At 31.7% G+C, this 23,506-nt stretch overlaps 2 protein-coding genes across 2 annotated transcripts in view; one reads left to right on the top strand and one right to left on the bottom strand.

Moving 5' to 3' along the window:
- LOC116767701 (patched domain-containing protein 3) overlaps nucleotides 1-13,454 on the top strand; it is a 21,404-nt gene extending 7,950 nt beyond the window's left edge. Inside the window, exons 2-11 of the mRNA XM_032658156.2 lie at nucleotides 6,892-7,168; nucleotides 7,562-7,779; nucleotides 8,327-8,505; nucleotides 9,130-9,473; nucleotides 9,802-10,002; nucleotides 10,441-10,578; nucleotides 10,665-10,978; nucleotides 11,163-11,375; nucleotides 11,448-11,657; nucleotides 11,890-13,454. Coding sequence (XP_032514047.2) covers nucleotides 6,892-7,168; nucleotides 7,562-7,779; nucleotides 8,327-8,505; nucleotides 9,130-9,473; nucleotides 9,802-10,002; nucleotides 10,441-10,578; nucleotides 10,665-10,978; nucleotides 11,163-11,375; nucleotides 11,448-11,657; nucleotides 11,890-12,969 — 3,174 coding nt within the window. The 3' untranslated portion in view covers nucleotides 12,970-13,454. The remainder of the gene's footprint in view (nucleotides 1-6,891; nucleotides 7,169-7,561; nucleotides 7,780-8,326; nucleotides 8,506-9,129; nucleotides 9,474-9,801; nucleotides 10,003-10,440; nucleotides 10,579-10,664; nucleotides 10,979-11,162; nucleotides 11,376-11,447; nucleotides 11,658-11,889) is intronic.
- On the bottom strand, nucleotides 13,271-23,506 carry LOC116767702 (uncharacterized). Its single transcript, XM_032658157.2, has 12 exons — nucleotides 23,381-23,506; nucleotides 22,906-23,147; nucleotides 22,543-22,779; nucleotides 22,210-22,445; nucleotides 20,839-21,613; nucleotides 20,089-20,255; nucleotides 19,756-19,981; nucleotides 19,262-19,445; nucleotides 18,508-18,722; nucleotides 15,514-18,423; nucleotides 14,652-15,434; nucleotides 13,271-14,295 (listed from the first exon to the last, which is right to left on the bottom strand). Exons 2-12 carry the CDS (start codon nucleotides 23,143-23,145, stop codon nucleotides 13,993-13,995), a joined length of 6,276 nt encoding a protein of 2,091 aa, XP_032514048.2. The 5' UTR covers nucleotides 23,146-23,147; nucleotides 23,381-23,506; the 3' UTR covers nucleotides 13,271-13,992.

Below are 23,506 nucleotides of genomic sequence, written 5' to 3'. Positions count from 1 at the left end.
ATTTTAAATTAAAGATTCCATAAATTTTTTCTTCATAAATCAAAAACATTCGAAATTTAAAATAATAATAAGATTTCCACTATAGTTGTTTATATTCACAGATGTTGACAAAATGAGATTGATGATTCGTTGTGAATATTTTATAACATATGTCTTTCGGAGCTGTTTTTTGAACAAAAGCTCGCAGTTCTCGCTACATCACTTACGTAACACGCCGCATAACATTTGTCTCAATTCTACACACCTACTAACCTACTGTCACTTTCGACATATCATTGCTATCTTACAAAATTATTCCAGTTTATTTTTATAAAAGTAAAAAAATATACAGATATATAAACGCTATGTTTGTTTTATCGTTATAATCGCATATGTACATCAACGTTTGCTGGCCATTCGTGGTGAGGATACAATTATATACAATCACATTAAGTTCGCAACAACAGATTTTTAAAATTATATTAGAGCCTTAAATCCTAATTTCAGGATTTGGAACTCCGAAAAACATCCCTTTATGTAAAGAAATTGTCAGACATGAGACACGTAAAGTCCTTTGCTGCTTCTAACGTGCATAGATGGATAATTTGAACTGCACCAGGAAGACCAGTTAAGGAAAGTCCTGTAACCTCGGAGTAACCTCCTCACCACCTTCACCTTGACGTGACCTCCGACTAGTCTCCAGTGGATTTAATATATTTTATTTCCCGATTAGTTGAGTTTGAATTACACTATACTTAAATGATTGGTTGACAAATTTCATATGAAAAAAATTGAGAAACATAAAATACAATTCATAATGAAGAGACGTACATCATTATGGTCATATTCGTCTATGAAGGACTCTCATAAGCGAAATAAGTGTGGTAAAAATTTACGACTGCGGTCAATTTTCTACAACCACATAAATATTTACTGCGAATCATTAAGTTTAATTTAAAACATGCAAATGATATTTTGTGAAACGTAGATGTAAGCTGTTATTGTTGTTCGTATAAGCTCAGTGTCCCTGAAGATTTATCTTAATAAAGTTAAATGTCTATTATATTAATGAGATCTAAGATTTTCGCGAGTATTCATTTAAATTAAACTAGTATTATTCGGATTTATTACGCGGATTTTATTATTTAAAAACTACATAATCCCGACGTTTCGGTTACTTTGCAGCAACCGTGATCACGGGCAGACGAGGTGTCTATTATATTACTTGTTAGTTTGCGTCCTTCAATTAATCAAGCAAAACTTATAACAAAAGAAAACTTACTAAATATATGAATATAATTGTAACCATGTTCTTTCGGATCATAGTTTTGGTATGTATATATGTACGTGTGACTCTTAATATACTTTTGAATGATAAGTTTTTAAAACATTATTATACAGGCTATTGATAGCTGACATTTCGTTTAACCTTGTTTATAAACAAAGAAAGTGAGTAAAAATTTCCTTCACACATTTGTAAGGACCGTGATATAATGACTGCCGTGTTAACACGCTGTAAGGATAACAATTTTAATTCAACAGCAGTGCGACCTTAACTTTTGACTTCATAAATTTAAGTTCATACAAGTCGTGATCGAAATTTATATGCAGGCGCCAATTAACATAATGTTTAACATTTCAAAGTGAGTCTGAAACTTAGTTTGTTACACAACAGCATACATAGTTTGCATTTTTAACCTTAACACTAATTTCAACGTGTTTCGTTGTAGGACCTATATATATGTGTATCTGGAACCATGTATGTGTCTTCAATAAACATTGAGGTTACCAATAATTTTTCCAATCAAATAAGCACCTGACTAGCAAATAAATTAGATTCGATTAGGACACCGGTTGACTCAGTTGTTTCCTAACGTTGCGTGGACAATTAAAACATACTGGTGCATAAAATGAGGCCTTGATGAATAGAAATTGATATAAGTTTATGTAATGTAACATGTCACTGCGACTCTATCTGCTTTTGTATGGGTTAAGATGAATGTCCGTTTTTTGACCGAATTTAGCAAAAACTCTTATTGTACGTACAATTATTCAAATGTTTTCAAAAGCGTCTGATTTTTTTTTACCATTTTTTGAAGTTAGGCGAAAATGTAAGTTATTTATTATTGGTAATGTACAATAAACACACATACCTATATACATACATGGATGTGAAAAAAAAAACCAATTGATGTCTTGTCTTGTCTGTCAATAAACCATAAGGGATGTTATTTAATCTAGAATAATTTGCAATATAAGATAAGAACAAACACATCTCTAATATTTCTAATTTATAACTCGACAAAGACTATTCAAATCGATAAACCCTAGGCTAAAAAGAATTTTAAAACGATGTAATCATTCGAAATGCAAGAATTATTTAATAAAATGTTTCTTAAATCACAGTCGGATATTCTTGTTTCTGGAGAGGTGATACTTAAATTCTTTTATATAAAACTAACAATATCAAGATCCAATATTCAATATTAATAAATGTACATAAATTGTCTTTGAAATTAAGATAACAATCCATCACAAAGGAGTTGAAATTCAAGAATGAGGATTATATTAAATGCCTAATTAGATATTGAGGTTAAAATTAATGTGTACTGAGACCTTGTTTGCATAAAATTGTAAACAGACAAGCTCGGTTATGAGCGTACATATATAAACTATGTTATCCTTTGTACTAAGAATATAATCTATATGTTTGTACAAACTAAGCGCTTATCAATAGTAAATACGTGACAAAAACTATACCGATTTAATATAAATATTTGGTCACAGGAATTATTATGAGGATAGTAATATTTTTTGACGTCTCTTTATTAAATATGCTTTTTATAAAATCTTATACAAGTCGTGGATTTTAAATTGAGCAACAAATGATACTTGCGTTTTTATATACATAATTTATGTATAACGTTGATGCTGTCTATATAAACAATCATGTTTTTACATGAAGTACTATAAATTTTTATGTGAATTCCAAATTATTATATTTCTTCCTTTTTTCTATTTTTTATAACATCGAAACCATTTATATTATTGTAATGACACATACACTAAAATAATATTTATCTTGACAAAAGGAAAAGTATTATTGAATAAAATATCACACATTAATTATTTATGTGGGAATAGATATTTTCCGATTGGATAGCTCTTCATAAAATTTTCTGGAATGAAGACTATATATCTTTTATGTCTCGCAAAGTTGCGTGTGAAGTTTAGAAACTTAATTAGTTGTTAGGCTCCCATAAAACACGTTCACTTGTATAAAACAGATTAAAAAGAAGTCGAGTAAAAAATGAGACAAAACGTTTGAAAATTGTATAAAAATAGTATGACCTGTGTCAAGGTCACTTTGCAAAATCGGCAATGACATTTGCCCCTAATACACCATTAATAGGGCTGCTTCTAAACGTTCTAAGATACTATTAAAAACAAAACAACCCAAGGTTTTTTCGATCACCCTAATACGAATGAAATTGCCGTTGAGCCATTAAGAAAATAATATCATGAAAGGCAACGTTTAAAATCTTATTTCTAGATTTATAATCGATTTAGATTTTCGTTGTTTGGCTTATATTATATTCAATTCTTATATAAAATATATACTACATATTTCAAACAACGCATATATATATTTGGTATCTTAAGATGAATCTACCTCGATATTTATATCATTGGCAACGGCTGGAAACTAGAACAATCATTGTCACGTCTCGATAGGGAAGCATAGAGAAATTTTTGTTTGAAACTGTTTGTAAGACTTAAAAAACCGTTTTAAATTTATCACTGATCATTATTTTCATCATTAACATAAAAATTAAGTTATAATATTAATGAAAATTAGTATGATACATAAATTAATAGTTAAAATTTAAATGACCGAAAAAGGTTGATGAGGATGAATTGATTGCAAAATTTTTATTTGGCTCATCAAATAAAAATTTTGCAATTATTTAGTGCATATCATCTATATATAATCTATTCAGATGAAACGTCATAATGTGTGCCGTCAATACATTTGGCACATGACGATGTCGTTGACCTATAATATTTACTTTCACAGGCGTCGCGTGTTGCCCACAACGTTCTAGATTTTACTGATTTCATGTAATAACAACTCATTATAAACACCGTTCATTTATTTTACACATTTTTAAGTCATCTTTTTCACAATAAATTATTCATTCTTTTTTTTTTATTATCGCTTTCATCCGTGCAAAGACGTGCACAGATTATTAATTGATATTCATGTGACATTATATTGAGATAAATTTGACAAGTCTGTCAATGTTATTACCTATAATAGATGAGCGTTTTAAGAATTATTGATAGTTTTTAGAAACTAAGCTATTAAAATTGAAATCTTAGACAGCATAGACTGGTGTTCATAATCGTCAAATTTTCCCACAAGTAATTATATTCTTGAGCTATGCATTAAAAGAGAAATTTATCTTTGGTTCTACCAACTATAATTCTCGACGATTTACGCAACATTTGTATCAATTTTATTTCTCATCTAACAAACACGAATGCTTTGAGCATAACTTAATATAGCTTTAAGATATGATTCCGTTAATTTGAAATTTTCGTAACTAAAACCATTATCGTAAAGAAGTCACACTTAAGATAAGAGAGTGGATATAACTTTCTCAGAAGATGTTAGTTTTATAACAAGTACATATAAATCTTTCGGACACCGTAGAGATTGTTATCTATATACCCATTCCTATATATTAGTATACATTTATATTTGAGTATAGTTTTGAAGTAAAAACTATATTTATCGATAGAAAAATTATTCTTCTGTCCCGAGTTTCCAAAGATTTGAAATAATAAATTAAATGTTTGAATTTAGGAACAAGAAAAAAATATTTTGTTAATGCAAAACTTTAAACACGAATGAAATTAAAAATAAAACTAATTGTATTATATAAATATTAATATTAAATAAAAGTTACTTTATTTCCCTGACGGTAACAATTATTCTGTCGTGTTCCAGAAGAATTGAGTATCGAATATTAAATCCGCTAATTGTGGTCGAACCTTGACCAGAATGCTTACCACAAGTTTATGTTACAACAAACATACGAAGCGATTATAGTTTTTCGTTCACAATTCTTCCCACGTTAAATTAGGTTAATGAGAAAGGAAAATTCTTCGTATCTAGTATTATAAGACAAACTTGGGGTAAGAATATTAAATAATGACGTTCATAAATTTTACTCGTTCTAGACACAGATGTTTACGAGATAAACATAACATTATTATATTACAAAATAGCCTATACTTTTATATATAATGAAATTTTTTTCAATATTATCCTATGAAAACATTAGACAGGGGACGAAAACAAATTGACGAGTACCCTCTGTATGTTTGATTTAAAGTTTTAATGTGTTTATTTGAAAATGTCTTTTTGTATGTTTTTATTTTTATCAACTACATACATAGAAATGTATTAGAATGTGCTAAACTTAATCTTGCTATTTCTATTTAATATACAAACCCAATGAAAACGATTTGAATTACGTTTCGAAACAGAGAGGTACCTATACCTATATTTATTAATCATTTATGTTCATCGTATATCATAATATTGTAGAATTTCTAAATCCTAATACGTTTTATTACTATAACTCTGCCTTCGCGTGCAACGTTTATTTTAAACATGGCTATTACGTAATATTAAATAACCTTTTATAAAGTCCGATACATATAAGTGAAAGGTATGGTCAGTTGTTGGTCAAGGCATTCAGCACATACACAAGACTCTATCGTTTTGCCTCCAAACATTGGTTCATTATTAAATTAATTGTAATAATTTAATTATTCACGAAGATTCGTTGAACAACAGTTGAACAAAATATTTATATCGCTAGTATTACAAATAGCTCATAACGTATTCTTTACCTGTATGTTGTACAAAATTTTGCTCTTTACTTTTGAAATATTATATTAGTCACATTGTATTTGTTCCGGTTGTCGTGCGAGTTAAAAGAATTTGCAAATGTGTTCAAATATTTATCAGTCTCCTTGTTTTACTAAGTATGTGCCGCCTTTTATTAACAATTTCAAATTTGTCGACCTCTTTGTTTTAAATATGGCCTTAAATAAAATAACTCAATACAAATATGTAGTCTTTCAGTTTTTACGGCGATTTTCATTAAAATAATCAATCGATCCAATTTTCTACGTATAAAGTGATTTGTTTCAGCAGAGATTAAATAATATAATTGGTGTTACATGACTTTGGAGACTTATTTAAAATTACATTAAAAAAAATATTATAATACAGACTTAAAAACCAGAACACTCTAGTAATAATGCATAAGTAAACGAGTTTTCGTATTACGAAATTAGATCACGCATCACGAATATCACATCGGATGTTGTTTACAAACAAGATTTTTAAATGATTCGTAAAACATTCTTTTTTCGAATTCCAAATATTTTTAAAACAAACGACTGCAAAATAAATGCTTCGATGGAATTTGCTTTATTTCTTTTTATGCTACTTTTTAATTATTTCATTTCATATGGAAATGATGCCAAACGGATTGGAACTCGGTTGATTTGTCATAAGAAAATAAATCATCAGGCATTTTAAATGAATAATTTATTAGCTAGGTATTACAATGAAGTCGTTAGAGACTTTATTGGCATTAACTGATAATATAATTGGGCCTTTATTCATCATGCAATGTTATTATATAAAATTTTAGGAATTACTAAACGACACGACATTTTTTTCATACAAATTAATCGATTCATTGCTGATTTCCTAAAAGGATGTAAATAAAAAATATTATATGCAATAAAATGTACTATTCAAACGATCTATTAATATATATTAGTGAGTATAATACTCGTTTCTAATCTCCAAGACCCTTGTTACAGATGGGTTGCAAGCTAACATTTGTCGATGACATCTTAAACCGGTCGTTCTATAAGCTTGGTCTGGTCGTCGGCAAGCAGCCGGGGTACTTCATCATCATACCAGTTCTCTTAACCTTGCTCATGGTCACTGGCTACCAGCGGGTGCACTACGAAATGGATCCAGAATACCTTTTCTCCCCAGTCAGCGGTCAAGGGAAATTGGAAAGGAGTATCGTTGAAGAACATTTCAAAGTAAATTACTCCCATAGATTCAATGTTGGCAGAGTAACAAGAGCAGGTAAGATCAACCGCGGTTTCGAACACATACCTACACTATTTCATTTTTTATAAACAATTTGGTTTTGAATTAGGTACGATTAGGAGTCGCTTTTTTAGAACAATGACATAGTATGAGTATTATGGAAAAAATCTTTGCAATCAAAAATTATACACGTATGTATAGTATTGTACAATATACATAATAATCCAATGACACACCAAAGGAAATAAGAATTATTACCTAAGATTTTTGGGCTCATTTAAATCGATTTATTTTAAAAATGAAAATGTCTTCATGTTTCCAAAATAATCGTAAATAATATATGAATAGTTCATAACACACACTGATATTCGTATTGCACTGGACTATTAATGTCAGATAACATGTTTTAATTTAAATATGAAATAACAGGCAGGTTCGGGCGAGTGATCATCATCGCGAAGGACAATCAAACCAACCTGCTGCGGACAGAAGTTTGGAAGGAATTGAGACAACTGGATGAATATGTTCAGAATATAACCGTGACTTTGGAAGACGGTGAAACATTCACGTATAAAGAGGAATGCGCGCGATGGGAAGGACAATGCTTCGTCAACGATATTCTAAATTTGGATAAGATTATTGGAGAGGTAAGTAACCTCCCAAACCCGTTAACAACATAATACTAAGATGATGCGATAAATCCGAAGTATTTTCCTTAAACATATTTGGCTTCGACTGTAACTGTTAGTAGAATTATAACATAATACGATATATATTCCAGTCATGCTTTCAAGAGTACATGCGCAAGGAAAACCACTAAACAAAGAATTCTTGAACCTAAAAATGACACCAAATAAAAGTATGATTCAAAAAACATTGAACCTAGGTCTAGAAACAATAGGTTTCTATATTGTATCTATATCGATAAATAGCCATATTTATGTATATGAAAAGATATTGTAATTAATGATATTCTCTTAAACAACATTTAAAATGGTTTTGGTGTTAACATATAACTAGGTAATATTATTTAAAGAAAACGATAGGCAATTAACAAAACAATTCTTAACATGTCATTCTTTTTGTTAAACAATTCATTCAACAGGTCGTTCATGGATGCTCAGTATCTTCATAATTGCATATGTATTTGTACAAAGTAATGAATCAATTCATAAATCGATTTATTATTCTCAGGTTGAACGGGGCGAACTGAACTTGACGTTTCCGATAATGTTCAATCCTGTCACGTGGGAGGCTCACGCTTTTCCTGTTTATTTCGGCGGTTCAACTGTGGTAGATGACACTATAGTATCGGTGCCCGCCGTTCAGCTTGTATGGTTCATCAGGACTGACACTAAACTGCAGCAGCAACGGTAATTAATAATGATTCTCCATGATACAAGAAGAAAACATTGCTTATAAGACATATTCTTACCCTTTTCCTTATCAAGCCTTTAACTGGGTAAAGTTCGTCTTAAGCTAAAGACTTCAATGAAATGCATTACACATCCACTAACACAGTAAAACCGTTGAACCACACTATTGCTCACTAAAACACATTAAGGAACTTCAAATGTGTATTCATCGTGATTGTGTTTGAAAGGAAAAACATTTGACGTTTCTTTTCTTTAACGTTAGTGATTATGGCCATTCGGTTCATTTAGATTTTTACGAGTTGTTTTCAATTTCAATAGCACGGTACTTAGTAAACAAGTAACAGTATATCTTAGATAATGGCGACCGATCTTGACATGGTTTTCAAAACAGTTTCGAATACAAACGCCGAGTTGGTCGAGAATACGAATAGGAAGGTATTGTAATTGATAGAAATGATTTGTAAGTTACGATTACAAGAGTCGAACTGATTAGTACGCAAGGATTGTACAATCTGCTGTAAATTTTGGCCGCTTGGATTTAGAGGCCGATTGAAATATATGAAAAAAAAAACATTCATAGTATAATTTGTGGATTGAAGTTTATATACCTGTTTTTTGCAGAGGTGCAGCTTGGGAAGATGCGTTTCTGGATGCTGTCGGTGTAGTAGAAGATACAGGACGATTTAAACATATCTCGATAGCGCGATTCGCGTCTCGAACATTAGATCATGAACTTGAGAAGAACACGAGAACTGTCATACCATTCTTTAGCTCCACATTTATCCTTATGGGGATATTTTCAATAGTGACGTGTATGATGGGAGACTGGGTCAGATCCAAACCCTGGCTGGGTTTACTTGGAAATATATCAGCCGTGATGGCAACGATCGCTGCTTTCGGTTGTGCCATTTATTTAGGCATTTCTTTCATCGGTATAAACCTTGCCGCACCGTTCTTAATGATTGGTAAGTTAATAATATAATATGTAAGTTTAAAAATTATTTTTTTCAAAAACTATATTCATTAATCAACTTTGACAGTCTTTGTGAAATATTAAAGTCAATTTAAAAGGTGAAACTTGTAAAAGGTGAATTATGTAACTATATAAAATTGTGGGTACATCATAACGACTTTTCTTAAAGCGTAGGTACCTACACCTAAAATTTTGTATACTAGTTATGAGTATATACGTACGTAGCCACTTACACAAAAAAACCTAGTTATTTAAAAAAATTACAGAAGATATTTTTAACGAAGAGCTTTTTCTGATAAAGAGTTATGTTTATGATATAGGAATCGGTATTGATGACACGTTCGTGATGTTGGCTGCCTGGCGGCGCACGTCCCCCCGTCTTCCCGTGCCGGAGCGGATGGCGATCATGCTGTCAGAAGCTGCCGTCTCCATCACTATCACCTCGGTCACTGATATGCTGTCCTTCTTCATAGGCATCTTTTCACCATTCCCCTCCGTTCAAATATTTTGCATGTATTCAGGTAATTGTATTTTTATTTTGCTCTTCGTTTCAATATATACCTTAAAATGAATATCTGTTCTCCTAAATTATGTGATTTTTTTTTTTATAAAATATTCTTCCTAACTTCCAGTCTTTCGAGATAAACTAAAATTACTAGTTCATGTTATAAGAATAAGAGAAGTTTTTTAAAAGGTGTTCAATAAAATCTTGCTCGAGTTAATGACATCTAAGACTATCCCGAGTTTTATTCATTTAAATGAAACTAATATTTTTTGGATATACTACGCGTGCTTTATTTTTCTTAAGTTATTTCTGTTACTTAATCAAGTGATAAGAGAATGATTAAAAATTAACATTTTCTGTACAATGCTAAGAGTGACATTGTACTGTCTTTTGTGACATCTTTTTAATATTCCATAAAACCAATAGTCATAGTTATATTTCTTCATTTATTTAGGTCTTGCGGTTTGTTTTACGTTTGTATGGCACCTAACATTTTTCGCCGGATGCGTGGCCGTGTCCGGATACAGGGAGAAAAACAATCGTCACACTATTACGTGGTTGAAAGTATTGCCGGAATCTAGAGCTAGGAAAGGTGATTGTCTCATTTTAATTATTCTTCGACGTTATATAAAATAACAAATGAATATATGTTAACACGAACAACAAATATTGTTACAGAAGAGAAATCATGGTTATATAGAATTTTCTGCAGTGGTGGCATCGATCAGGCTGATCCAGACAACCCGATAGACAACAAAGAACATTGCATTATGGCCTTCTTCCGCACTACTATGGCGAATTTGCTCAATAATAGCTTCGTGAAAGCTTTAGTCATACTTATATTCCTAGGATACTTAGCTGGCGCCGGATATGGAGTGACGAATCTAAAAGAAGGTTTAGAAAGAAGGAAGCTGTCAAAAGTTGATTCTTATTCTGTGGAATTTTTTGACCGAGAGGATTTATATTACAGGGAATTTCCCTATCGAATTCAGGTTTGTAATCTTTGAATTTGATGGATTGGATTCAAAATCTTCCCCGATTAGGAAGTTAAATGAAAAAAAAAAATAAGTTAAATAAAAAATATTGTGAATTGCTAATACAGCTTCTACATTTCATTTATATTCGTAGTTGGAAAATTTATATGCTCGTATCTATAAATGGTTGATCTTCTAACAGGTTGTTATAAGCGGTAAATACAATTACTCCGATCCTAAAATCCAGGATGAAGTTGAGATTTTGACACAGAGATTAGAAAATACTTCATACATATCGAATTCTTTGTATACCGAATCCTGGTTGCGGACTTTCGTGAATTATGTTGAGAGAAACAACGATTATCTCAACATATCAATCGATTCTGAGGAAGACTTTATTAAGAATCTTAAAGAGGTAATACATAAAATTAGTTTTCTTTAATTAATTTATCAAGAGCCAATATCTAACATTAATTTATCGTTTCAGTTGTGGCTGTTTTCGGCAAATCCATTTTCGCTCGACGTGAAATTCAATAAGGAGGGAGACCAAATTCTTGCATCTAGATTTCTTATTCAAGCTATTAATATTAGTGGAACTAACCACGAAAAGGAAATGGTTAAAGCTCTTAGAGAAGTCGTTGCCCAATCTCCACTCAACGCTACCGTATTTCACCCTTATTTCGTGTTTTTCGATCAGGTAAAAAATATTGTTTTTTAATTACCCTATTATAACCCATATGTAAATATATACATACATCTTACTTAGTTACAACTCTGTAGCTCTTATTACTCACAAACACTTAACGAATTAACTAACTGAATTAATTACCGACATCTGATATAGATTTGGAAAAAACTATGAGGAAATTTTACTAAATAATGAAATTGATAATATTATCATTTTGAAGTAACCTATTTTGTATTTTTAGTTCGAGCTCGTGAGACCTACATCTTTGCAAAACCTGTGCTATGGAGCTTTGATGATGATGATAACTTCCTTTATATTCATACCCAATATACTGTGCTCATTGTGGGTGGCTTTCAGTATAATATCCATAGAAATTGGAGTAGTCGGTTATATGGCCCTGTGGGATATTAATCTGGACTCAATATCAATGATAAACCTCATAATGTGCATTGGCTTCTCAGTTGACTTCACTGCACACATTTGTTATGCTTATATGGCGTCCAAAGCTAAGTATCCCAGAGAAAGGGTGAGCGAATGTCTCTACTCGTTAGGATTGCCTATTGTTCAAGGATCATTCAGCACGATATTAGGAGTTGTTGCATTACTACTCGCAGATAGTTATATCTTCTCGGTATTCTTTAAAATGGTATTCATGGTCATTTTCTTCGGTGCCATGCATGGTTTATTCCTCCTACCAGTTCTTTTGTCCCTCTTTGGTCCAGGGTCGTGTACAAGGGAAACGAAAGAGATAAAAATAGCAAAAGTGGACAAGATTTTCCCTAATCCGTATTGCTTACCGCATCCTCAATTGGTTCTGAATGATCAAATTTATAATGGGAAGAATATAAATCCAAACGGTATTTACAAAATATATGGAGACGACAAGGATCTTGGAATTGGCACGTCCGGTGAAGATACTAGTGAGAGCAGTTCGAATCAATCACAAAGACGTCAAATTAGCAGCGACGAAAATAGCAGAAAGAATTACGAAGACGGATGGAAGAAATTCGGCTATCATCAGAGCACAAGTCAATTTCAACCGTCAGGGGAGCTGGATTTGTATGAGCACGATCATGATAGGGCTTGGCAAAGACAACGCAACTATCGCAGTCAAGATAGTTACAAAAGACCAAGCCACAGAGATGGAGATTTTATAAGAACCAGAAAAACTAGCGATGCCGTTCCAGCCAATGAAGGAACATACAAGGTGATGAGAACCCACTCCCATCACAACCTTCACAGGCCTCGAGCTCCCAGACGAACAAACTCAACCCAGAATCTCGAGCACATTAACTACGTCGGAGAAATGCGTTTTCCTTGACATTAACCTAATGACCTCTAACAAAAATTTCAATCAAGTGCTCAATGTCGGACCAAAGTATTAATCCCTGTGGGTTTCGTGTAAGAACTTTTAAGTGTGGTGTAATGAATGATTCAGACCGTTAGTAAGTCAATATAGGATAGATAATAAGCGTCTCATATGATTTTATAACGCGCTTTAGGTTAAACATAAAGGAATTCTGGAGCAAGGATTGAACATAGTACACGTATACTAGTTAACAAACAATCAACCGTCTAAATTATTTCACTTTTACAAGTGGCTTTATATTTTGTTGCAAAAAAAAAATAAATAAAAATAAATAAACACAATAAATTTTATAATAATTTATTTAAACTTACAAGTTCCTAAGGTGTATGTGAATAACGCTATTTCAGTCCTTGCTTAAACTATCATTAACGTTACATATCTAACCTGGCAGAATAAAAAGGGTTAGAGCTAATTAAACTTATTTAAAAAAAAAAAAAGTTAAAGACGTTTCTAGTGTGATAACTATTTTTAATTTTGGGTCGGGTTTGTACCTTAGACGTGTAAATATGTGTGTATTTAAAGTTTTGTATAAGTTTATCATTGATTAACGAAGCTTTAACGGTTGAATGTCTAGAGATTTCTGTAAATATTATGTGATACACTTCTGATGCCATGTACCAATATCTATGGTACCTTTTATATGGAAAAGAAAATGTTCTATAAATAATCGTTCATACTATAACGTAATTGCCTTGCATTTTATGACAATAAATTTATTTGTATGAATGATATGTGATCGCTGTCACACCTCATGACTGAATATTGTAAATATTTCAATTGTTTTATAATTAATAAAATTAGTTTTGATAAAACACATATCCTGGTTTCATTGTCCTTGGAAAAATTAACTTACAATTAACATTTAAAGCTAAACATTAAAACTATAAGTCCAGCCTCCGATCTGAACTAAAGTTCATAATTAATCTTAACTAGGATCAACTTTAAAATAATATACATATGTAATAAACCTATCAGCTATGAAGGTTTCTCGTGTACCTTCCTTAATAAATCACTACAAAATAGTATCAATTCTTTAGACTCAAAGAAACTGCACAGATAATCCTGCACTACAGACAGTTTCTTGTCAGCGCCGCTACCATTAGTAGAACTGTGAACGCTCTGGTCTTTAATTATCCTGTGGAGGAAGTCATTGCGGTTGGATGAATTAACTTTCTTCATGATCACGTCACTAAGAGCGTTGAATGACAATTTTTCAGCTATCTTCTGTTTAGCAGTTTCGTCCAAATTAACACAGATATTATCTACGAAATCGTTTCTCTGAAAGTATACAACACATTGTTAGTTTTTTTTTATTAAAAAAATTTACATCTATTTAAATAGTGTACATTAAAAATAAAGTTATCTATAGCCATATTATTTTATACTAATTGAAAGTAAAATTTGACAACTTTTTTTTACCTTACGATAAGGTAATATAATTTTTGTTTTGAAATAAGAAGGCAACACATACCAATTAGACAAAACTTAATTGACTTTCTATTTAAAATGTAAATTTCCTTAGGTATTTCAAATATATTTTTTTTTAGAGTTTGAAAAAATACAGTCAATAAAAAATAAAATTCTTTTCTTTGGAAAAAATAATAATATTTGGGGTAAATATTAATTCTACTTACTTCTGCCAAACAATTCGTTACAATATCTGCTGTTGTCCTAAAACCTGTTTCATTTGTTTGTGAACTACAATGATTTGTCTCTATATCATCGGTCTGTGTACAATTCAGGCTGAATTCTTGTTTGTCTGTTTGCATTTCGTTATTTTCAGACGTCACTTCATTTGTTTGTATTTCAATGGAATTAAATGGAACCTCAGACACTATAGATTCATTTAAGGGAGTGGTTTTTTCAGTTTTATCATCATTTAATTTTTCATTATTGGCAACATATTTGTTTAATACTCCTTTGACGGATTCAATTTTGGGTTCTTTTATGGAAAATCTGTTTATTTCCAATTCAGTCATTCTTGCGAGGTCCCCGATTTTAGCGACTTTTCCTTCAAACTCTTTCATCAGTAAAGTTGTCGTTGTAACCGATGACAATTCTTCGGCAATATTAGTGACGGGGTCTTCACAATCAAGTAATTCCAAACAAATTGGATCCGTATCATTTATATTACTGGTTTTAATTACTTCCAACACTGCTGTCTCGTCTGGGGAACTCACTGCAGTATCTTCAGTTAACTCAGTATTGAAGCTTTCTATAGTTTTAGTCAGAACTGAGTCTAGCTTAAAAACATTATCGAGCCTCTTTGGTGATCTTGTTGGCAACTGGGAACGCAATTGTCTCTCCTGCCTTTTAATAGCTGAATTCTGAGGTGACCGTACGCCACACGGTTCTATATATTTTTTGACGCATATAGTTGTAGATACAGGAGGATCGTGAAAACTTACTCTTTTTCTCTGAAAAAATAAGAAAATAAATGATATTATTGAAAATTTTTGGACAGCTTTAATATTATACTATTTTAAGTATACTAACTTTGCTGGCCGGCGAGGCGGTGGCTTCGTCAGTTATTTCAGCCAATTTTCTCTTTAAAATGGGAACGGACGGACTGCAGTCTACAGATGGCAAAGATCTTTCAAATTTCAAAAACGTGGTACTCTCTTCACCATCCTTATCCGTTTCGGACCCATCATTGTTATCACCACTGGAACTGTTATATAGTATCCTCAAATTGCGCCTCGCTGATGTGTTCATCGACGGACTCTTTTTTGTATCTTCAGTATCTGAAGGTTTTTCAGAAGTAATGATAGTTTGTATTCTATCTGGGACACATAAACCGAGCATTTGCGCCCCCCGACCGCCTTGGCGCACTTGCGGTTTATTTTTCTTTAATGACAAAGATGATCTTGGACTAGAATTAGTAACATTGATTTCTTCTCTCGGTGGTGAAAGATCTCTCGCGTCCAGAGATTCTTTATCCTCTGTGAAGATCTCAGGCGATTCACATTTACTGATTGGCTCGCCATTGATGTTCACTGGCGAAGACAGTTTAACAACAACGTAATCACTACTTGTTTCCGGCGATGGAGATTTTTTATCTCTACACGGGCTTAAAGTTTTTATAGGAGATATTTCAAGCGTGTTGTTGAGGAAATCTTTTTTCCTTTGTTCTTCATCTTTGAATGAAGAGCAAGCCTCGTCAGTTTGAACTTCCACTAACATTGAATCAGTCATAGTTTTGGTTACATCCTCAGGAGTTGCAACAGTCGAGGCATTGGTGACATCAATATCTAAATCTTCATTACTTGCACTTTTATTGTTTTCTGAGATATTTTCGCCTGTATTTGTAAGTGATTCTTGTTCATTAAAACCCATTAATACATTTGGGTCCAGCGATTCTGTGTCAGCTTCCGCCGCAATCTGTGTTTCCAGAATCACAGTTTCATTTTTATTTTCTCCCATAATCGATTCATCTTCGTCATTAATGGTAATGACGTCCTCCGAGGATTTATCAAATGTTTCTGTGTCCATATTTTCTGTTAAATCTATAACAAGGTTTTCTTTTGTTTTATTACGAGGTAACTCGATATCTTCTGTGATGTCAGTGGGGACGTCACAATTGCTGTCCGACAATATATTCTGTGACTGTTCGCCCACAAATGAGTTGTTATCTAGTAACACGATAGGCAATTTATTTGTAATACCCTTCGGTGTCTTTACAGACACGGTAGAGACAGTAGATTCTTGGGAACTTTCTATAACATCCTGCGTTTCAACAATGTCAACTTCATTTTGAGTTTGTTTTAAGGAAACGTTTAGATCTTTCGCTTTCTTTTCGGCTCTTTTGGCACTTTTGGGTTCTGATTTATTTTTATTCAATTTTGATGACAAGTTCTTTCTGGTGCAGGGGGTGTTTAAAATGGCTTTCCTAGTCAATCTCTTCTCCGACTGCACTTGTAAGAATGGATGACCTTCAACCATGTCTATGGCTAACTCCTTTTCAATTCTAGACTTTTTAGTCGATTTTTTATTTGATGACTTAGGGGCATCGGTTGCTTTATTTTTTTCAGAAGCTTTGGGTGTGCTAAGTTCTGTATCCTGAGACTGAGAAGGAGTTTCTTCTATTTCCTTTTCCGTTTTTGCGACGTCACTTGTTTGGCCCTCTTCAGTATTTCGATTTTCTTGACATGTTTCTGTAATCTCAATAGATTCTTCTTTTCCAATTTTTTTACCACCATCACAGGCATCATCCTTTTGTTCAACGGTTTTGATGTCCTTAGAACTTTGTTTGGCTGACGAGTCTTCATCAATATTTTCCCCTTCATTATCTTTTGGATCAATAGGCTCTTTGACGTTATTATCTTTAGAAACTGTCGCAGCATTAACGTCTTCTACTGGACTATCTGTAATTTCTCCATCAGATGGGGAATCACTGAGACCAGCAGAGTAACGTCTTTTCTTTAACGAAAATATTTGTAGATCATCGAACTTCCTAGGTTTTCTTTTAACGCGTGTTGGTCTATCAGCATTGATATGCGATGGCGCAGAGTTAGTGAGATTGGTCGTAAGCTTTGTTTTCGTCATTGATGGTGTTTTTGAAACATTTCCCATTATATTAGAAGTATTTTCGTTCTCTGATACGTTCGATTTCTCGATTAAATTTCGAACGTTGCGAAAAACACGATCCTTTAAGGCCATGCGCGGCGATTTTGCGACTTTGTTTGTGATTTTAGTTATTTTATCATTATTTTTTAATTTAACAGACTCATTTTCACTGTCGGCTTTAGTTTTCGAATCTTTTTCCTTATCTATTATATTTTCTAACATTTTTGGTACAAATTCATTGTTTGGTATGTTTTTCAGTATGGTTTTTGCGTCTTCATTGCCTTGTACACTAGCAGACTTACTTCCGGTAGAGGTATCCATTGAATCGCTTTTCCACGCAGTTAGTTTGAAATCGTCCTGAGATTGCGACAAATCTTGGTACAGAGCCGGAATGTCTTCTCTCTTTCTTTGTAATTTTTCTTTCTGATTGTCCGTTAACTTACGCGGATTGAATTTCCAATTTGATTTGACTACTACAAATTCTTCCCCATTTTCAACAACCGTATTCACAATACTCGTTTCTTTCTTTTTATTTTTATTTGATACTTTATTACTCGGCGTAGAAGGCTTCTCCTTTGACCGCAATTTATTACTTTCTACATTTTTAGGATCGTCATTTTCAAAAGTTTTTACAAGTTCACTAAACTTATCATTTTTGTTAGATGCTTTGTGAATTACTTCAGTAATTTTATTCACTTTCTCTTCCTTTTTGAGAATATGTGCTATATTTTTTAAATCATCTACAAGCAATAATTTGAGATCGCTATATTTTTCCATTTCGAACATCATGTCCAAAGATTCCAACATTTTCTTCAAATTATTGATAACAAACGACATGTCCTAAAAACATATAGATAATATTGTTAAATTATACTATTTATTGGCAGACTTACATACAATATGTTAGTGTAAGTAATGACTTACACTGCTTGATTCTGATATAGAAAGACTTTTCTTCAATACATTAGCAGCCGTTAAAACAGTTGTTTTGGCAATTTTTTCATTAATATTTTTCTTAACACTGCTACATATATTCACAATGATATTTGACAATGTTGGTAGAATAGAAGGGAAATCTGTTTCGTTTAAATTACAAACTGATTTGTACAATAATTGAGCTTCTTTGTCAATGTTAGTGGCTGAAACAAATGCAAAGGATAACATATTTATTACCTTGACAAGTTAAATGTGAAAGTTTAGTTTAATTGATTGAGCAATATCATATTACTAAAGAAAGCATCAGTGGTCTATCAATGTTTTAAGCTATACCCAGGTTGCCTCATTCAAAATGCCTTGTGTATACTTCTCTCAAATCTGTCTTTACTTTAAAACAGACAACTAAAAGAAAATAACAGAAAAAAAAAACAAAACTATTGCATTATATAAAAAAAAGCAAAATAATATGAAAAATAATATTTTTTTTTCTTATACACAAATACAATAAAAATATACCTAAAAAAAAAAATGCAAGAATTTCGTTAATTTTCTATACTGTCTCACTGATTTTACAATGGTCTTTAGATATAGCTATAGCCACCAAGATTTCAGGGAGTGGGTCTTGGGTAGAGTCTAAGCTTAAAGCACAATTGATAAATTATTTCAGGACGCCTTTATAATCATTTATTGCTCAAATTATTCTTTGCACACAGTATACAAAACATATTTTAATATTTCTTACCTTCTGGAGTGTCTAATTTTTGTTGCAATAACAGTAAAATAACATCTAATACAAATATTCTTGAATATTTGGTACCATTCAAAGCCAACAGTGCATTCAGTATATCAGTAGACAAAGTAGTCATATGGAGCGTTGGATACAAAAATTTGTATAACTCAATCCAAGAAGAAGTTGCTTCATTATTCTGTAATTATAATTTTCATTATCACCCCATTTAGTTGTTACATAAATATATAAAAATAATGACTTAAAAACTATTGATAAATATTATTTAATTAAACTAACACATATATCTTCGGATAAGTACGCCTTATTCTATTATTTTATAACTACATACTCCCGACGTTTCGGTTATTTTACAACCGTGATCACGGTTGTAAAATAACCCGTAGCCATTCGAAAATATTAGTTTTATATTATTTAAATGAATACATGAAAAAGTCTTAGACTCATTAATGAAAACGATGTCAATACAAAGACAACACGTAACGTACCTTTACAAACGCGTCTAAATAATTGAATGGCCAGAGAAGCATTTTACATAGCGTCCTTGAACACAAACTGTATTTTTGTTCACAAATTGATTGTGACAAAGCAATCCATATTGATACATTATTTGATGACAAGTCCTTTAACAGGCATTCAATTGTGTGACTTGATGTTTTGAATGCATCATCTACAAGATAATCTGTCACATATCTCAATTTAGCTACATTCGGTCTGAAAATATAATTGTATATGAGATGTTACAAAAACAAAAAAACATATGTGTCCTATTAATGCTTTGATGTGGAAATAAAATATATCTTTTTAACACATTTCCTTACCCAGGACCTGTATCTGATATTGAAAGCCTCAATGTAGCAATGATTTTTGTAACAGGAGAGTCTTCATCATTACCAGTTTCCAACAAAGGTCTGATTTTATCATTATTTTCAAACAATATAGGAATTAAAATATTATTAATAACTTCAGCATCTCTTCTATTGCCATCCTGAAAATAAAAACCACGTTACTATTTTGTTTGCAGTATATTAAGTCTCGGTAGAACAGTTTTGCTATAAATAAAAAATTTGGGTCATTGTTTTACTATATACGACATATTTACTTGTAAGTTTTACTTCAACATTAACATCAATTATCAACATCAAAGCTTAGAATAAGCAAGGGGGAGTGAAATGTGATTAGATTTCTTAAATCTATATAGTGATATGCTGAGTACTATGAAAATGCAACCATGAAAAGAGTATGAAGAATTTTGGAGAACAAGGGTTTTAGGACATATGTTAAAAGGATTCATGAAATTTAAAATATTGTCTAAAAACACGAAAAACGCCTCCACTATTTTCATAGTCACAGACTATTAATGAACTCAAATCAATTGTTATTAATTTGAAAAACGGGTTCAGAGCTGAGTCCTACCTATTAATTATTTCGAATTGGTATAGTTTATATAATGTTACTGTTAATCAATGAATATAAATATCTTAAAGACATTTCTGCCAAAGCAATTTTTAAAGCAAGAGTATTTAGTTGATGATTTTTATCACAAAAAAAATATTCAACATAAAATTTACCCTAGGTAACTTTTCTAAGATTGCCAGTACTTGATTGAAGATGTCTCTCCTAACATTGCCCTCTGAGATTTCACCAACTGTCATAAGAGATGCCTTCCAAACACATTCAATATGTTCCTGTTTAAAATCATTTTCAATGCAAATCCTCAAAGCAGCAGTGAGTGAATGTATCCAAATTAATCGATGGCTAACAATCACTTTAGGGTCGATAATTTTATCACTTAATTTTGGATATTCCACACAGCCATTACAACTGCCGTGACCTACTACATTAATAAACACTTTAACACATTCAGTCTTCGTAACATTTGATATCATACCAGGTATAATGACTGGTTTATCCGAAACTGGTTTCCCAAAGCAGAAATGTAAAAACGGTACCAGTATAGTTTGAGAAAAATTATTCATATTTGAATGGAAGCACTTTATCAAATGCCACCAAGTTTTCAGTTTAGCTAAAGCTGTTTCCTCCACTTTAGCATTATTCGACAGAAGCGGGATAATAAGTAGTTTTATCCTTTTATTTATATAAACTTCATTCGTCTCCGATGAGAAATTGTCAATTAAGACATTCCAACATTTAAAAGCCCTGCATCTGTTCTGTACATCCATTTTAAAAGCTGTCTCGACAACTGGAAGCATTGAATTGATAGGACTCCCAACAGTACTTGTGTTTTTTGTTATTTGGCTTTTCAATAGTTTTATAAAAACTATCCATACCCTATGCCAAGCTTCATTTCCTTGTTCCAGTAAAGATTTCATAACAGATGGATACCTAAAAATTAATAGAAAATTTTTACATAATTGAAAAAGTCTTTTAATTGTTAAAAATAAGTTTGTACTTATTTATATGTGTTAATTAATAGAAACAAAAATTTGAAGGGAAGGCATGTTCTAATGTGATGTTACATAATCTCACTTTATCTTTAGGTTAATATAACATTTAATTAAAATTTATAAAACAATACAGGAAAATCAATTAAGGCCCATATTTACAGTTTGAAAATACCATCTCATTTATTATATCGTCTGGAACAGTGAAAATCCATGTAACAAGGATTGGATAATTCTGTATATCTGCAATAAAAACAGCTTAACAGAGGAAGAGTAATAAAAAAGTAAATTTTCAAATTTACTGACCTTTAAGGTCGTTTTTTTCACAATCATTAACTATTTAATTTTTTACTCATTGTGAAAAATTACCTTAAAGGTATTAAATTAAGAAAAATATTAAGTTTTAACATTCCTCTGATAAGCTGCTTCTGCTGCAGATAAGTGGAATTATCAAGTGCTAGTTACATGGATTCACAAAATCCCCGACAATATGTTTTTTAGGTAACTATGACATAAATAACTAATGGCCATACTAACTTTTGTGGTGTGTAGATACATGTCAAGACATTTTTCCAGTGTTGATTGTCGGTGTACTCAAATTTAACAATTTCTTCTGTTAATAATTCCAATGTCTCAAGAACATTTTTATTTGTAGGACATAGCATTACTGTAGGTATAATCTTTGAGAACCAAATATTTAGACCTTCTTTGACAAAAGTTGCCTTCTTGTCTGGTGGCAATATCTTCAGTAAAGTTGTTACCAAACATAGAGGCTGTAAATTATTTACAAAAATTTATTACAAGACATATACATTATTATATTTTGTATGATATAATTCTATGTATCATTTTGGTTCCTTGAAGTCATACCTGTATTCTAATTTCTGGTGGTATCCTTTGATGGCAATACAAATTAAAAAGTTCCATCAGTTCATTAGACTGATCTACAACTAACGCTATAAGTGTTTCATCGGGATACAGAGACATAATCTCGAAACACAACATCTTGAGAGTTTCCACTTTGTTGAACAATGCTGTGGTTTTTAACATTCTTAGAACAACTATGGCTGAAGGCAAAAGATCTGGCAGAGGTAAACATGGTTTTACCTAGAAATAAGGACTTTTTTTGGATTAAAGAACACTGAATAAAAAATATACATAAAATATGTTATAATAAACTAAAAAAAAAAGTATTACAACTTATACTAAAAACTTCAATTCTATAACTTTTACCTTAATTTTCATTAAAAGCGTCCGTAAAATATTAAGGCCATTTAAAGTAGAGTTTACGTCTTCTTTAAGATCACAAACACATATCAATAATAACTTTTTAATTGCTTGTATAGACACACTATCTGTTAACTCCAAAGCTTTTTGAATGCTCTGATAATTATTTTCTTCTAAGGTATAATCCTCCATTACGTCTAACAGCCGTTCAAGGCTTGCACTTGTGAGAGACTGTTCTTCGGGCATATCTAAAATATTTAATTTCGGTGCTCAGTTACGATAACTAGTAATAAACGACTGTTATGTACTAGGAAGATATTTTAAAATGGTATAAATATCATGCTATGATGTTTAATGAAACAAAAGACGGCAACCACGATTAACCGGTTTAACAATACGGTTCTACATCTTGCACTTAGCAATCCGAAAATTAGTTCAATTTATTTACAAATTTCAGAAGTATAAACTTGTAAAGTTTTACCTGATATTTCAAGTTCTATTTAATAGTGCGTAAATCACCACTTTTATCTTCCCAACAATACGTTATACGACAGTTTTATACATAATACATTTGACAAATTCATTTTTTAACGATTCTGGCGCGAAG

Source organism: Danaus plexippus, assembly GCF_018135715.1.
Source record: "Danaus plexippus chromosome 9 unlocalized genomic scaffold, MEX_DaPlex mxdp_24, whole genome shotgun sequence".
NCBI lineage: Eukaryota > Metazoa > Arthropoda > Insecta > Lepidoptera > Nymphalidae > Danaus > Danaus plexippus.
This window is presented reverse-complemented; position numbering and strand designations above follow the sequence as displayed.

What these genes read in the sequence shown, in the direction of transcription:
- LOC116767702 (XM_032658157.2), bottom strand. Translation starts at nt 23,145, where the DNA reads ATGCCCGAAGAACAGTCTCTCACAAGTGCAAGCCTTGAACGGCTGTTA. An exon ending in ATTTAGACGCGTTTGTAAAG is followed by an intron (nt 19,446 to 19,755) that starts GTACGTTACGTG and finishes TTATAATTACAG; the next exon opens with AATAATGAAGCAACTTCTTC. An exon ending in CCGCCTCGCCGGCCAGCAAA is followed by an intron (nt 15,435 to 15,513) that starts GTTAGTATACTT and finishes TTATTTTTTCAG; the next exon opens with AGAAAAAGAGTAAGTTTTCA.